Source organism: Pelophylax lessonae (assembly GCF_965119305.1).
Source record: "Pelophylax lessonae genome assembly, chromosome: 11".
NCBI lineage: Eukaryota > Metazoa > Chordata > Amphibia > Anura > Ranidae > Pelophylax > Pelophylax lessonae.
Genome location: NC_138778.1, coordinates 33,489,847 through 33,506,374, shown reverse-complemented (window position 1 = coordinate 33,506,374; position 16,528 = coordinate 33,489,847). Strand labels below are relative to the sequence as shown.

General features: G+C 43.4%; 1 protein-coding gene across 2 annotated transcripts in view; it reads right to left on the bottom strand.

The window, feature by feature from the left end:
• The window catches only part of LOC309567592 (protein MTSS 1-like), a 233,830-nt gene that overhangs the window by 67,973 nt on the left and 149,329 nt on the right, over positions 1–16,528 (bottom strand). For both annotated transcript variants that reach the window (XM_082272986.1, XM_082272987.1), the window contains exons 4-5: positions 13,607–13,691; positions 1,456–1,547 (exon numbers count right to left, since the gene is read on the bottom strand). In XM_082272986.1, the coding sequence (XP_082129112.1) occupies positions 1,456–1,547; positions 13,607–13,691 (177 nt within the window). The remainder of the gene's footprint in view (positions 1–1,455; positions 1,548–13,606; positions 13,692–16,528) is intronic.

Below are 16,528 nucleotides of genomic sequence, written 5' to 3'. Positions count from 1 at the left end.
ACCAAGGGGTATTTTGCGATTCGGCACTGTGTGATTTAATGGACAATTGCGCGGTCGTGCGACGCTGTACCTAAACGAATTTGACGTCCTTTTTTTCCCACAAACATAGCTTTCTTTTGGTGGTATTTGATCACCTGTGCGATTTTTTGATCATGCGCTATAAACAAAAATTAGCGACAATTTTGCAAAAATAACAATATTTTTCAAATTTTTTTTATATGAAATTCCCCAAAAAAAATGTAAAAATCTAAATTTTTTAACATTTTCGGCCAATTTGTTTTATGCTACATAGGTTTGGTTAAAAAAAAAAAAAAAAAAATCGCAAAAAGCGTATTTTGATTGGTTTGCGCAAAAGTTAACGCGTTTACTAACAAAGGGAAAGATTTTTGTCATTTTTGTTGTTTTTTTTTTTTAACGCGTAATGACGGCGATCTGCAATTTTTTTTGCAGGACTGCGACGTTGGGGCGGACAGATCGGACCCTTGACTGACATTTTTTACACTTTTGGGGTTACCAGTGACATTTCTACAGTAATCAGTGCTATACATATGCAAAATGACACTGGTAGTGAAGGGGTTAACTTTTTTTTGAGAGGGAGGGGTGGTGTGTGTCCCTAGGGGCGTGATTCTTACTGTGATTGGCGGTGGCTTGAGCTGTAGGAACAATGATCAACGGTCCTACACAGTAGAACCGTATGATCACCGTTTCTACACAGGGGAGAATGACAGGCGGCTTGTTTACACTAGCCGCCTGCCTTTCTCCCTCTCCACCGACGATCGCCGAGTGATCGTCGGACATCGGGTCCGCCGGTCACACACACAGGGGGGCGCGCGCTCGCTCCCCAGAGCCTCACAGGCTAGTGACGTACCGGTACGTCACTTTGCCTGTGAGGGGCTGACCGCCGCAGTATATGTACTTGCGGCGGTCGGCAAGTGGTTAAAGGAGTTGTAAAGTCAGGAATGTTTTTTTATCTTAATGCATTAAGATAAAAAGAGTTCTGGGTGTTGCAGCCTCCCCAGCACCCCTAATACTTACCTGTGCCCACTCTCTGTCCAGCGATGTCTACGAGTCCCTCAGTCGTCCTGGGACTTTCCCTCCTGATTGGCTGAGATACAGCCTTGGCGCCACTGGCTCCCGTGGCTGTCAAAGTGAGTGAGCCAATCAGGAGAGAGGGGGCGGGGTCAAACTGCAGCTCCGTGTCTGAATGGAGCTTGGCTCGGGTGCCCCCATAGCAAGCTGCTTGCTGTGGGGGAACGCAACAGGAGGGAGGGGCCAGGGGCAGGAACGAGGGACCCGAGAAGAGGAGGATCTGGGCTGCTCTGTGCAGAACTAACTGTACAGAGGAGGTAAGTTTAACATGTTTGTTAGTTAAAAAAAAGACGAGAATTTAATATCACTAACTATACGCAAAAAATTGATCATGTAATTGATACAAGTACTGTTATAATGTCCTACCTTTAGCATGGTCCTTGTCAAGCTGGCTAGCCATCTTCTTCCACTCTTCAAGTTTTCCCTCTAAAGGGTTGATTAGACTGTCACTCAGGGCCCTGCAAAGAAAACAAGGGTCTGCTTTAGGAGAGGATAGGAGCCCATACACAATCGATGTCTGAACCTCGCACAATCCTGCTCAGAGTACATCACATAGAAAACTGGGGAAGAGGTAGGATGGCTTTTTAAAGGATAGATACGAAAGATAGATAGATAATGTATTTTTATTTCCCTGGGGTTTATTAAAGGGCTACTGGGTCCAAAAGACCCTTCTACCTATGATTGATAGATAGATAGATAGATAGATAGATAGATAGATAGATAGATAGATAGATAGATAGATAGATAGATAGATAGATAGATAGATAGATAGATAGATAGATAGATAGTGTTATATTCTCCGGATAGATAGATAGATAGATAGATAGATAGATAGATAGATAGATAGATAGATAGGATTTTTATTTGTATTTCCCTTGGGTTTAATAAAGGGCTACTGGATCCATTAGACCCTTCTACCTTGGATGGATGGATGCATGGATAGATAGGGCATATCAGCCTTTCTTAAGCTTTTTACCCCAAAGGAACTCTTAAAATAATTGCCAGATCTCAGGGAACTCCTTATAAAACCAATTTACTGGGGGTCAGTTGAGAAGTTGCCCCATTCGCCATCTTTATATGTCCCAGAGACCATTGTCTGTCTACAATGAACTTTGTTTTATCCACACATTGATCTCTATGGACTCCCCTTGAATCTTGGGCAGACACCAGTCTAACCCTCATGTACAACCAGGACCTAAGTCAATACTGATCCCTCCCCCAGTCATTCAAGAGTCAAAAGCCAGAACTTCCGTTGGCAATAAATACTTGAAATACTGGGATGGGGCCTAGTATCAGAAGGGAGGTATGCCCAGTAATCTTAACTTTTAATAAGAGTCAGTGCACACCTGCCATCATTTAAAGTGCCTCTGATTAACCCCAAATAAAGTTCAACTGTTCTGGTCTGATGAAACCAAGGTTTTTGGCCATAATTCCAAAAGATCGGTTTGACACAAAAATAACACTGCATCTCCTAATATGAGATATGGTGTTAGCATGGAGAGAGCTGAGAAAGAAACTGGGGGTCATCCAACAACTCTCACAACACCTCGCAATCCAAAACCATCCTTAATCACCACCGGTCATCAACCATCCTTAATCACCACCGGTCATCACATGGCTTTCATCGCAAATGGGACTCCTTTATTGAAAAAGCGCTCACGAATTCAGATCATTAGAGCCTGAGGGTCACTCCCCTTCATTTCTCACAAGTCTCTCAACCACATTCCGTACGTTACCTTAAAGGCCCGTACACACGTACCGATCGTCGGCATACAAACGTCGGTGGACGAAGGATCTGCCGATTGTACGCGTGTTAGTATGGTGCCTCCGACAGATGTCTGCGCACAATCCGCGGACAAAAGTCTTTCGTGCAAACATGAAAATATTTGTATGCCGACACCAGAACGGACGATTGTTCGCCTGTCAGTACACAATTCGGCCGACAGACCGCAGATTTGCAAGACTGGGCATGCTCAGAAAATAGAAAACACAGGGAAAGTTAACCATTACATGACATCACTTCTGCAGTCGGCGGACAAAATTCTTGTGCTGTCCTTGTGCTGTCTTTGCACTTTTCAGCAGACACCGACATCCCGGGGAGAAAAGAGGAACATTTGTAAGCCGACCATCGGTACGTGTGTACGGGGCTTTAGTCTCAGTTTCCATCTGCCTACAAGCTGGACTTTTGATTGGTCAATTTAGCTTGCCTTAGCTGAGCTGAGTAGATGATCACCGGGTATAAAATCCTATTACACCAACCCCATTCCATTCCTTCCACCCCCATATTCCATTCACCCTTCTCACTCATTTCCCTACTCCTCCCTCATCTTGTTAATTGGATGATTTTGCTATATATTTATTTCTTTGTCACCTTATAACGACCAGTTACTAATTAACGCGTTCATGTCAAGTTCTGTGATATGTGTATCAATGTTGCGAAAACTCGAATAAAAGGCTTAAAAAAACAAAAAAAAACTGCACATCAAAAGAACACCACACCCACAGTGAAGCATGGTGGTGGCAGCATCATGCTTTGGGCCTGTTTTTCTTCAGCTGGAACAGGGACCGTAGTCAAAGTAGAGGGAATTATGAACAGTTCCAAACACCAGTCAATACAAAACCTTCAGGCTTCTGCTAGAAAGCTGAACATGAAGAGGAACTTCATCTTTAACCACTTGCCAACCGCCGCAAGTAGATTTACTGCGGCGGTCAGCCCCGGCCAGGCAGAGTGACGTTAATTAACGTCACTAGCCTGGGAGGGTCTGGGGAGCGAGCACGCGCCCGCGGAGGCGCACTCCCGCTCCCGCGCGGTCACGGACCCCCCCGCGCGTGTGACTGGCGGACCCGATGACCGCCGGTCACTCGGCGATCGTCGGGGGAGAGGGAGAAAGTCAGGCGGCTTGTGTAAACAAGCCACCTGCCATTCTCCTCGGTGTAAAAACACTGATCAGACGGATCTACTATGTAGAACCGTTGATCAGTGTCCTTACAGCTCAAGCCACAGCCAATCACAGTAGAAAGCACGCCCCTAGGGACACACACAGCCCCTCCCTCCCAAATAAAGTTAACCCCTTCACTACCAGTGTATTTTTACAGTAACAGTGCACATGTATAGCACTGATTACTGTAGAAATGTCACTGGTAACCCCAAAAGTGTCAAAAATGTCAGTCAAGGGTCCGATCTGTCCACCGCAAAAAAAATAGCAGATCGCCGCCATTACGCGTTAAAAAAAAATAATGACAAAAATCTTTCCCTTTGTTAGTAAACGCGATAACTTTTGCGCAAACCAATAAAAATACGCTTTTTGCGATTTTTTTTACCAAACATAGGTAGGATAAAACAAATTGGCCGAAAATGTTAAAAAATTTAGATTTTTACATTTTTTTGGGGGGGGAATTTCATATAAAAAAATGTGAAAAATATTGTTATTTTTGCAAAATTTACGCTCTTTTTTTGTTTATAGCGCAAAAAGTAAAAAGCGCACAGGTGATCAAATACCACCAAAAGAAAGCTCTGTTTGTGGGAAAAAAAGGACGTCAAATTCGTTTAGGTACAGCGTCGCACGACCGCGCAATTGTCCGTTTAAGTCACGCAGTGCCGAATCGCAAAATACCCCCTGGTCGTTTAGCAGCCAAATCCTCCGGGGCTTAAGTGGTTAAGCATGACAACGACCCAAAGCATACATCCAAATCAACAAAGGAATGGCTTCACCAGCAATAGAGTTTTGGAATGGCCCAGCAAACGCCCAGACCTGAATCTGATTGAAAATCTGTGGGGTGATCTGAAGAGGGTTGTACACAGGAGATGCCCTCGCAATCTGACAGATTTGGAGTGTTTTTGCAAAGACTGGGAAAATATTACCAAGTCAAGATATGCCATGCTGATAAGACTCATACCCAAAATGTAAAAAATCAAAAGGTCCATCAACAAAGTAATAGTTTAAGGGTGTGCACACTTATGCAATCATATTTTATTTTTTATTTTTACTTCCCTCCATCTAAAAAGATTTCAGTTTGTTGTTCAACTGAGTTGTACAGTTGATAGGTCACATTAAAGGTGGGAAAAGTTCTGAAATTAATTATCTTTGTCATTTTTTTTACATCACAGAAACCTGACATTTTAACAGGGGTGTGTAGACTTTTTATATCCACTGTATATGTTAGTAAGCCTTGCCCAAAGCAGCCCCACATTTACAGACAATGCATTTTGCAGTTGCATGCACTGAAAGAAACAAAGGATGCACTTTTATGCATCACAATGTGTTGTGGCATACTACACAAAGGTGAATAAAATGTCATTTTATATAACATTTTAATAAGTAAAAAAAAAAAGTAAACAGTGCAATGCAACATTTTGCAATGCCCTTTAAAGAGGAAGTAAACCCTCCTCTGACACTTTTACATATAGGTAAGCCTATGATAATTCTTACCTATAGGTACTGTAAATATCTCCTAAACATGGACAGTTTAGGAGATATTTACCTTACATGCAGCCAGTGACGTCACTGGCGCATGCGCTCTGAAGGAACGGCCGCTGGTGCCATTCCTTCAGAGCCCCGTGCCGTGACCGTCGGCTTCCGCGGGAGTGACGTCACCGCGGCTCCGGCCAATCAGATGGCCGGAAGACGGGCGACTGGACATGTGAGGTAAGCGGGCGGCACGGCGGTGGCTCATTCTGAGGTATTTCATAATGAGCTAGTATGCGATGCATACTAGCTCATTATGTGTTTCTCTTGCAGGTTGAAAAAAAAAAAAAGTGGGGTTTACAACCTCTTTAACAGAGCATAATGTGCACGCTGGTGTGCGAATGGGCCTAACAGGTACTTGAGCTCTCTTTTTACCTGCTTTTAGGCTGCTTCCCTGCATATTTTAGGCGTCATGTTATTTCATTTTTTTCCACTTTGTAACAGCTGTTTGGTTCTTAGACATGCTGCAACAGCCCCCGAAAAACTTGCCATGTCATCAAAAGTCCAAAAACAACAATTTTCTATTTAAAGGATCAGGAAACGAAATGTTCTGTAATCTAACCCTGTTCTGACAGGCAAGCCAGCCTTTTTTTTTTTTTCCAAAAGCTTGAATAATTTGCCTATGCAAACTATACGTGCATGATTTCCTCTGTGCCATAATAAAAGCCATCAGTCGCACACACCAGCATGGAAATGGTTAATATCAGGCGCAGACTCCAAACAATTACTGAGAGCCATCTTGTGCGGAGCCGAGCCTTTCAAGTGGTAAGACACACCAAAGATCCGTTGTTGGCTCAGAGGGACGATCTTTACTGCCGGGCTATAAATATAACAGACGCAACTGTATGGAAAATGCTTAAAGAGGAACACTGAGCCGTACATCTGGAAGAGATCTTATCTATTTTATTTACAAACTGTAAACTGACTGATCTCAAAAATTATCCTAACCGATTACAAAGGCTCGTGTAGTCTAAAGTGGTCAGGGTTTGCAAATCCTCCCCCAACACAAATGGCCTTAAAAAGCAATTTGTAAACAAAACAGATCGACCAGAAAAAAAAAAAAAAAGATATATATATATGTGTGTGTGTGTGTGTGTGTGTGTACATATATATATATATATATATATATATATATATATATATATATATATATATATACACACACATATATATATATATATATATATATATATATATATATATATATATATATATATATACAGTGGGTACGGAAAGTATTCAGACCCCCTTAAATTTTTCACTCTTTGTTATATTGCAGCCATTTGCTAAAATCATTTAGGTTCATTCTTCTTCCTCATGAATGTACACATAGCACCCCATACTGACAGAAAAACACAGAATTGTTGACATTGTTGCAGATTTATTAAAAAAGAAAAACTGAAATATCACATGGTCCTAAGTATTCAGACCCTTTGCTGTGACACTCATATATTTAACTCAGGTGCTTTCCATTTCTTCTGATCATCCTTGAGATGGTTCTACACCTTCATTTGAGTCCAGCTGTGTTTGATTATACTGATTGGACTTGATTAGGAAAGCCACACACCTGTCTATATAAGACCTTCCAGATCACAATGCATGTCAGAGCAAATGAGAATCATGAGGTCAAAGGAACTGCCTGAAGAGCTCAGAGACAGAATTGTGGCAAGGCACAGATCTGGCCAAGGTTACAAAAAGATTTCTGCTGCACTTAAGGTTCCTAAGAGCACAGTGGCCTCCATAATCCTCAAATGGAAGACGTTTGGGACGACCAGAACCCTTCCTAGAGCTGGCCATCCGGCCAAACTGAGCTATCGGGGGGAGAAGAGCCTTGGTGAGAGAGGTAAAGAAGAACCCAAAGATCACTGTGGCTGAGCTCCAGAGATGCAGTCAGGAGATGGGAGAAAGTTGTAGAAAGTCAACCATCACTGCAGCTCTCCACCAGTCGGGGCTTTATGGCAGAGTGGCCCGACAGAAGCCTCTCCTCAGTGTAAGACACATGAAAGCCCGCATGGAGTTTGTTAAAAAACACCTGAAGGACTCCAAGATGGTGAGAAATAAGATTCTCTGGTCTGATGAGACCAAAATAGAACTTTTTGGCCTTAATTCTAAGCGGTATGTGTGGAGAAAACCAGGCACTGCTCATCACCTGTCCAATACAGTCCCAACAGTGAAGCATGGTGGTGGCAGCATCATGCTGTGGGGGTGTTTTTCAGCTGCAGGGACAGGATGACTGGTTGCAATCGAGGGAAAGATGAATGCGGCCAAGTACAGGGATATCCTGGACAAAAACCTTCTCCAGAGTGCTCTGGACCTCAGACTGGGCCGAAGGTTTACCTTCCAACAAGACAATGACCCTAAGCACACAGCTAAAATAACGAAGGAGTGGCTTCACAACAACTCAGTGACTGTTCTTGAATGGCCCAGCCAGAGCCCTGACTTAACCCCAATTGAGCATCTCTGGAGAGACCTAAAAATGTCTGTCCACCAACGTTTACCATCCAACCTGACAGAACTGGAGAGGATCTGCAAGGAGGAATGGCAGAGGATCCCCAAATCCAGGTGTGAAAGACTTGTTGCATCTTTCCCAAAAAGACTCCTGGCTGTATTAGATCAAAAGGGGGCTTCTACAAAATACTGAGCAAAGGGTCTGAATACTTAGGACCATGTGATATTTCAGTTTTTCTTTTTTAATAAATCTGCAACAATGTCAACAATTCTGTGTTTTTCTGTCAGTATGGGGTGCTATGTGTACATTCATGAGGAAGAAGAATGAACTTAAATGATTTTAGCAAATGGCTGCAATATAACAAAGAGTGAAAAATTTAAGGGGGTCTGAATACTTTCCGTACCCACTGTATATACATATATATATATATATATACACATATTATATATATATATATATGTATATATATATATATATATATATATATATATATATATATATATATATATATATATATATACACATACACAGTGGGTACGAAAAGTATTCAGACCCCCTTAAATTTTTCACTCTTTGTTATATTGCAGCCATTTGCTAAAATCATTTAGGTTCATTCTTCTTCCTCATGAATGTACACATAGCACCCCATACTGACAGAAAAACACAGAATTCGCCGCTGCTCTTCCCCGATCGTCCGGGAATCGAGTGTGGAGATCCGCCCGCTTGTGTAAACAAAGCGGGCGGATCTCCTAAGTGACAGGCAGGGACAGATTACAGGATTCAGCATAGCTGAACCCTCGATCTGTCCCTGTGTCACACAGTCACCTCCCCCCACACACGTTAGTAAGCACCAGGCATACATTAACCCCTCCCTCTCCAATAAAATTAACCCCTTCCCTGCCAGTGTCATTTTTACAGTAACAGTGCATATATATAGCACTGATTACTGTAGTAATGTCACTGGTACCCCCAAAAGTGTCAAAAATGTCAGCCAAGGGTCCGATCTGTCCACCACAATGTCGCAGTCCCGCAAAAAAAGAAAAATCGCAGATCGCCACCATTACTCGTTAAAAAAAAAAAAAAAAAACACCAAAAATGACAGAAATCTTTCCCTTAGTAAACGCAATAACTTTTGCGCAAACCAATCAAAATACGCTTATTGCGATTTTTTTAACCAAACATAGGTAGCAGAAAACAAATTGGCCAAAAATGTAAAAAAAAATTTGATTTTTACATTTGGGGGGGGGGGGGGGGGAATTTCATATAAAAAATTTGAAAAATATTGTTATTTTTTCAAAATTTACGCTCTTTTTTTGTTTATAGCGCAAAAAGTAAAAATCGCACAGGTGATCAAATACCACCAAAAGAACGCACTGTTTGTGGGGAAAAAAAGGACGTAAATTTCGGTTGGGTATGGCGTCGCACGACCGCGCAATTTTGAGTTAAATTCGCACAGCGCCGAATCGCAAAAAGTGGCCCAGACGTAAGACAGCAAAATGCTCTAGTGGTAAAGTGGTTAAACTTTTGCACAGTACTATATATTACACACACACATCAACCCAACCTCTGACACTTCATTTAATAATGAATAAGACTGTAGCTGTGATAAGGAGATGGAGGTTTGGGGCGATAAGGGAGATAAGAATGTATCAGACAGGTGTGGCGATAACCTATATCCCAACATCTGCTCTTTACATAGTGACAGCATGCAAAACACGGAAAACATTTACATAGTAGTCTATCAGAAATAACCGACGGGACAAAACTAGGTGTGTGTGTGTCTAATAAATCCCATTAGTCAGTGCGGACGGTGTACTTCCAGCTGGGAGTTCCTGTGGTTTTAGGCCATGGCTGGTGTACTGATACAGAGTGACATGCAGACAAAGATCTTCTGTGCCTACTAATCACAGAGCAGTTGTCCAACATGCAGCCTGCCCTGCGGACACGACTCATCCGGAATGTTATGACATCATCTGGAGGGAGACACACCGAGCGCTATGACAGCAATGTGAGCGGAACTCCCAGATATCAGCCCACTGACTGACCATCTTTAAAGAGGAGCTCCAGTCTCCCAAAAAAAAAATAATAATGATAAAATAATTAAAAAAAAAAAATATTATACAGTATCTCACAAAAGTGAGTACACCCCCCTCACATTTTTTTTGTAAATATTTTATATTTTTTTATGTGACAACTTTGAAGAAATGACACTTTGCTACAATGTAAAGTAGTGAGTGTACAGCTTGTATAACAGTGTCAATTTGCTGTCCCCTCAAAATAACAACACACAGCCATTAATGTCTAAACCCCTGGCAACAAAAGTGAGTACACCCCTAAGTCAAAAAGTCCAAATTGGGCCCAGTTTCAATATTTTGTGTGGCCACCATTTTCCAGCACTGCCTTAACCCTCTTGGGCATGGAGTTCACCAGAGCTTCACAGGTTGCCACTGAAGTCCTCTTCCACTCCTCCATGATGACATCACGGAGCTGGTGGATGTTAGAGACCATGTGCTCCTCCACCTTCCATTTCAGGATGCCCCGCAGATGCTCAATAGGGTTTAGGTCTGGAGACATGCTTGGCCAGTCCATCACCTTTACCCTCAGCTTCTTTAGCAAGGCAGTGGCTGTCTTGGAGGTGTGTTTGGGGCCGTTATCATGTTGGAATACTGCCCTGCGACCCAGTCTCCGAAGGGAGGGGATCATGCTCTGCTTCAGTATGTCACAGTACATGGAAAAAAGTGTAAGTGTCCTGCGCTATGGATAATAATCAACAACCTATGAGTGCCGCTGTTCAAAAATCCTGCGATTTTATGCCAATAGGTAATACACAGTGCAAAAATAGGTCTGCGTGGAAAAAAGTGCAAATATGCAAATTGTGTGGGACAGTAATCTGATAAGAAACCATAAACCCTAAATGTATAAATGAATAAATAACCTTAGATGCTGATTTCAATTACAGAGCAAAACAGTGCTGATGTAACAGGTCAACATAAAGTGCAAAAAAGTGCTAATTCTCCATATTGAATCTATATATACAGATATAAACAAATAGAAAAATAAATATAACAGGCATCACTTCCGGTACGGTGGAACGCAAACAGAGACCCGAGCGGCCACACGTAATCCCGAAGCCTCCATTGTACTTACTGCGGTCTTATATCTGGAACCCTTGTGAGTGTACATTTTTATTCTATTTAATAAACGGCTTTCTTTGAATAGATTGAACTATGGGAGCATTTTTCTCTTTAAATGGCCAATAAATATTCATTCATCTGGGGAGACCGGTAATACAGAGAGGTCCATAAGGAAATCCCATCCTGTATGAGATTTAAAGGCACCCCACCCCACACCGGTCTATAGCATTTTTGACCCATATGCAAAATTGCTACGGGGTCCTGGCAGTTTGGTAAGTGGATCAAAAGGGAGTGGAACCGCACATGTTTGCACCTTATTGGCACGGATTGGCACTGATCTGTTTATTAAGGAGCACATTGCACTTTCTCTTCACTGGATACTTGCTTAAATTGGACTCTTCTGGGACTTTTAAGAATAAGAGAAGATTTTGCACATATTTATTTTTCTATTTGTTTATAGAAGTGGGATGTCTTGATCGATGGATGCTCCGCCTCCCATAAAAGTAGGAGGACACAGGCTATAGTGGATTTCAAGAGGCAGTGAAATCTTCTCCTACATGAACACTCTTGACTTGGGCAGACCCTGCAGAGTATCACATGACCATAGTATACAGATCAGCTAACAAGATACATAGCTGCAGTATTTTCATGTAAAAAGATTATTTATAAGCTGGGGGGGGGGGGGGCTGACCAACATTTTTTATATTACTGGGTTTAGTAACACTTTAATGTTAAACACACACGTTTTACATATATACATGATCCTGTACAGCATCCCACAATGTTCTATGCAGCTTCTATGCACTTTTAACACAATACAAGCTAAGCGGAATTCTTTTTTTAAGGAACTATGACCTGTATACTGCTGCCTGTGTTAGGAAATTAGGTTAGGAGTATCATATTTCCCAAGCATTATGTGATGTATCCTGTTTGTTATCAAGATTATAAAGCCGTGAAGCAATCTTTATACGATGAGCTCACCTAGTAACGGGTCTGTTGAAAATAAAAATCTGCAGAAACCAGACACGCTAATCAAGCATCTTCACAGCCGGGGTAAAAAACACACCCTTGGAGTACACCTGCTCTAAGAGTAATATTATGGCTGCTTCTGTCAGCCTCCTCCTGAAAATACTAACTGACTGCACCTGGCTTAGCCTATTCCTGCCAGTCATACGCACATAAGTGGCAGCACGATGGTGGGATTTAAAGGGATTCTAAAAGGATGAAAAAAAAGAAAATAACCAACATGTTATACTTACCTGTCCTGTGTAATGGTTTTGCACAGAGCAGCCCTGATCCATTTCGGGTCCTACGCTGGCACTCACACTACCACTAATAGAACTTAAAGTGTGGTTCTAAAGTCAGATGTTTTTATATATATATGTTACTCCAGGGCTTGACAAATTTTCTTTGAATCTAGGAGCCAGTTAAAGTTAGGAGCCAGTTAGGCACCCAGAAAAAAAAAAAGAAAGCAGGAAAGAGAAATAAAAGAGAAATGGAAAGAGGAAAGGTAGGAGAAGGGGAGAGCGAGAGAGATCAAGGGGGGAGAGAGGGAGGGAGGAAGAGGGGGAGGAAGAGAGAGGAGAGAGAGGGAGGAAGAGGAGAGAGAGAGGGAGGAGAGAGGAGAGAGAGAGAGGAAGAGGAGAGAGAGAGGAAGAGGAGAGAGAGAGAGAGAGAGAGGAAGAGGAGAGAGAGAGAGAGAGAGAGAGAGAGAGAGAGAGGAAGAGGAGAGAGAGAGAGAGGGAGGAAGAGAGAGAGAGAGAGAGAGAGAGAGAGAGGGAGAGAGGAAGAGAGAGAGAGAGAGAGAGAGAGAGAGAGAGAGAGAGAGAGAGAGAGAGGGGAAGAGGAGAGAGAGAGAGAGAGAGAGAGAGAGAGAGAGAGAGAGAGAGAGAGAGAGGAAGAGGAGAGAGAGAGAGAGAGAGAGAGAGAGAGAGAGAGAGAGAGAGGAGAGAGAGAGAGAGAGGGAGGAGAGAGGGAGAGAGAGAGAGAGAGAGGGAGGGAGGAAGAGGAGAAGAGAGGGAGGAAGGAGGAGAGAGAGAGGGAGAGAGAGAGAGAGAGGGAGAGGGAGAGGGAGAGAGAGAGAGAGAGGGGGGGGGGAGAGAGAGGGGGGGAGAGAGAGAGAGGGGGAGAGAGAGAGAGAGGGGGAGAGAGAGAGATGGAGGGGGGAGAGAGAGAGAGAGAGAGATGGAGGGGGGAGAGAGAGAGAGAGAGAGAGAGATGGAGGGGGAAAGAGAGAGATGGAGGGGGAGGTAGAGAGAGAGATGGAGGGGGAGGTAGAGAGAGAGAGGGGGGGAAAGCAAGAGAGGGTGGGTGGGAGAGCGAGAGAGAGGGGTGGGGGAGAGATAGAGAGGGATGGGGGGGAGCTAGAGAGGGATGGGGGGGACTTTATATAGGTAATAAAGTGACAGCTCTATCCAGAAGGAAGACACCAGACGATTCCGGAGATCATACACAGATCAGACACTTACGCTGTGAGATGCTTTAGTCGGGACTCGATGTTGCGATGTCTCATACACATCCTAGTCAGGGCTGAACCAATCTCTTTTGTTGCTCCTGCAATATAGGACAAAAGAAAGAAATCGACACTGTTACTGTATCCCATAATCTATTCATAAGAGCATAACAAAGGATTCACACAATTCTGCGTCATATATTCATATAATTAGGTATTAGGGCTCTTTCACACAGGCGGACCGTTCAGATCCGCCTGTCCGTTTTTTCCGTTCAGATCCGCCTGTCCGCGGATCGGATGAGAACGGACCGACGGTCCGTTCCCATCCGATTTCCCCCATATAGATGCATGGGGAACTGACAGCTGTGTCTCTGCACACAGCGCGGAGACACAGCTGTCATCCTCCTGCTCAGCAGGGGATCCGCGGATTGATCCCCCGCTGAGTTAAACGGAGTCGGTCCGACGGACGGACAGTGTGAAAGGAGCCTAAGGCATCTTCTGGAAAGTGCACAATCTGGTGCAGCTGTGCATGGTAGCCAATCAGATTTTGAACTCTCCAGTTTTAGTAAATAAACCATGTGTAATCATTTAAAAAAACAGAGATACATGCAGCGGAATTTTTATGTATATTTTCACAGTTCTTGGAGAAGTTGGACTTGGACTACCCTTCCTTCCTCCTGAGCCTGACTATTGGTCCTTGGCTGAAAAAGTCACCAAACTGGGTTTGGGCTTCTCATCCCACCTCCAAAGCCTTGCTTTTAGTCCGCTGAAGAAGTGGCTAAATTGGGCTTGGCCTTCCCCTCTCTCTCTCTCTCTTGAGCCTATCAGCCTTTGGCTAAAGAAGTTGCCAAGTTGAGCTTGGCTTTCTCCCTTCTCTTCTTGAGCCTCACTATGTGTCTTCTAGTTAAGAAGCTGCAAAAGAGGGCTTTGTCTACTGATCTCTCCTATAGAACCACACTGTCAGAAATGGCCAGCCTTCCTTATTCTCCTGGTGAACCTGGTTATCAATCCATGACTTAAATAACAAATTGGGCCTCCCCTTTCTCGTCTTTCATGAGCCTCGCTATCGGTCCTTAGCTGAATAAATCAACAAATAGGGCTTGGCCTACTCATTTCTCCCCAAAAGACTCACTATTGGTCCTTAGTTGAAGAAGTAGCCATGTTAGTGTTGGCTTCCCCTCTTTCTTTCTGAGCCTCACTTTTGGTCTTTGGCTGAAGAAGTGGCCAGATAAGTGTTGGTCTTCCCCTCAATGCTCCTGAGCCTCACTATTGGTCCCTGGCTGAAGAAGTGGCAAGGTAAGTGTTGGTCTTCCCCTCAATCCTCCTGAGCCTCATTATTGGTCCCTGGCTGAAGAAGTGGCAAGGTAAGTGTTGGTCTTCCCCTCAATCCTCCTGAGCCTCATTATTGGTCCCTGGCTGAAGAAGTGGCAAGGTAAGTGTTGGTCTTCCCCTCAATGCTCCTGAGCCTCACTATTGGTCCCTGGCTGAAGAAGTGGCCAGGTAAGTGTTGGCCTTCCACTCTCTCCTCCTGAGCCTCATTATTGGTCCTTGGCTGAAATAGTAGCCAGGTAAGTGCTATACTTCTGAGCTTTGCTATTGCTCCTTGGATAAAGACGTGGCCACGTTCGTGTTGGATTCTGTGCGCTTCCTGAGCCCCACTATTGGTCCTTCGCTAAAGAAGTAGCTAGGTTAATTTTGCACTACTCCTCTCTTCCTGAGCCTTACTATTGGCCCTTGGCTGGAGAAGCAGACAAGCCAGTCTTCACATTAAAAATCAAAATATCCATACAATTTCAGCTGCTTATATCTTTGGATGAACAGACACTTTTAACATGTGGTTTACACCAAAGCCAACAAATGCTTATGTGTTTTGATTTATCATATGACAGGTCCACTTTAAATTCTCTCACACTCTCTTGGGCCCGCCTGGTAAAAAAAATGACAATCCTGCAGCAAACTTTCCTATAGTTAGACACACGAACAGATACAAAAGCTTATTGTCCCTGTCCGCTTTCATGTGAAATAGTCAAAAATAAAAGCAAGGCATGAACAGCAAACAAACAAAATAACAAATGGCTTGGCAGAACGCATCTCAAAGCGGCCAGGCACTGTCCCAAGCAGTGTCTGTTATTGTAATTTACCTGGGTGCGTTGCACAACCAAATGCGAGTATAGCGAGTAATCCAAAATAAAGAGCACTTAATCCACAAATCAATTTCATGTACTGTCTCTCTAAATCGCATGTGAGACAGAGGTCGCAGTATCACAATGTGCTCGTTTGGCTTATGGAAAAGTCCAAGCATGCATGCACCATGGACCAGGAGATCTGCGTGGAGGTGGCAGATGTGTCAGTTAGGAGTTTAAAGTGTAGAACGCAGGCACATGTGAGTCCTAACCCAGCCGTAGTAAAGATGTATCCCAGGGCTGATCGCACTGTGCAAATCATCATTCTGGAAAGGGGGATAAGGTACCGTGTTCAAACTACAAAAACTCAAGAATGTATGGTGAGATAAAGACAGAATGATTTGTGCATATATGGGGATTTTGAGGTACCAAAACCAATCACTACTGTATGGAAACTGGTAAAAACTTATTTAACGAGTTGCAGAATATAAGCATGCTACACACGCCCACATAAAAAGTCAGCATTGTACACAGGACATGTGTAGCACTTCCAGTCTCTCTCCCTTTTTGCCAGGAGCCTCCCAGTAAACAACTATGTTGCATACGTGTGGCTTACATATGTATTTGCAAATGTGTGCAACTAAACCCCTGTTTTTAATGCATACTGCTAGACAGGTCAATTCGGTTTGTCGCAGGCTGGTCGGTAAGTTGAGCTTGGAAATGTTTTTTTTTTTTTTTTCATTAATCAAAGCCGGTGTAACGTTAAAAAACCCAGTGAAAATTCCCTACCCTCGTCACTTCCTGTGCACGTACGT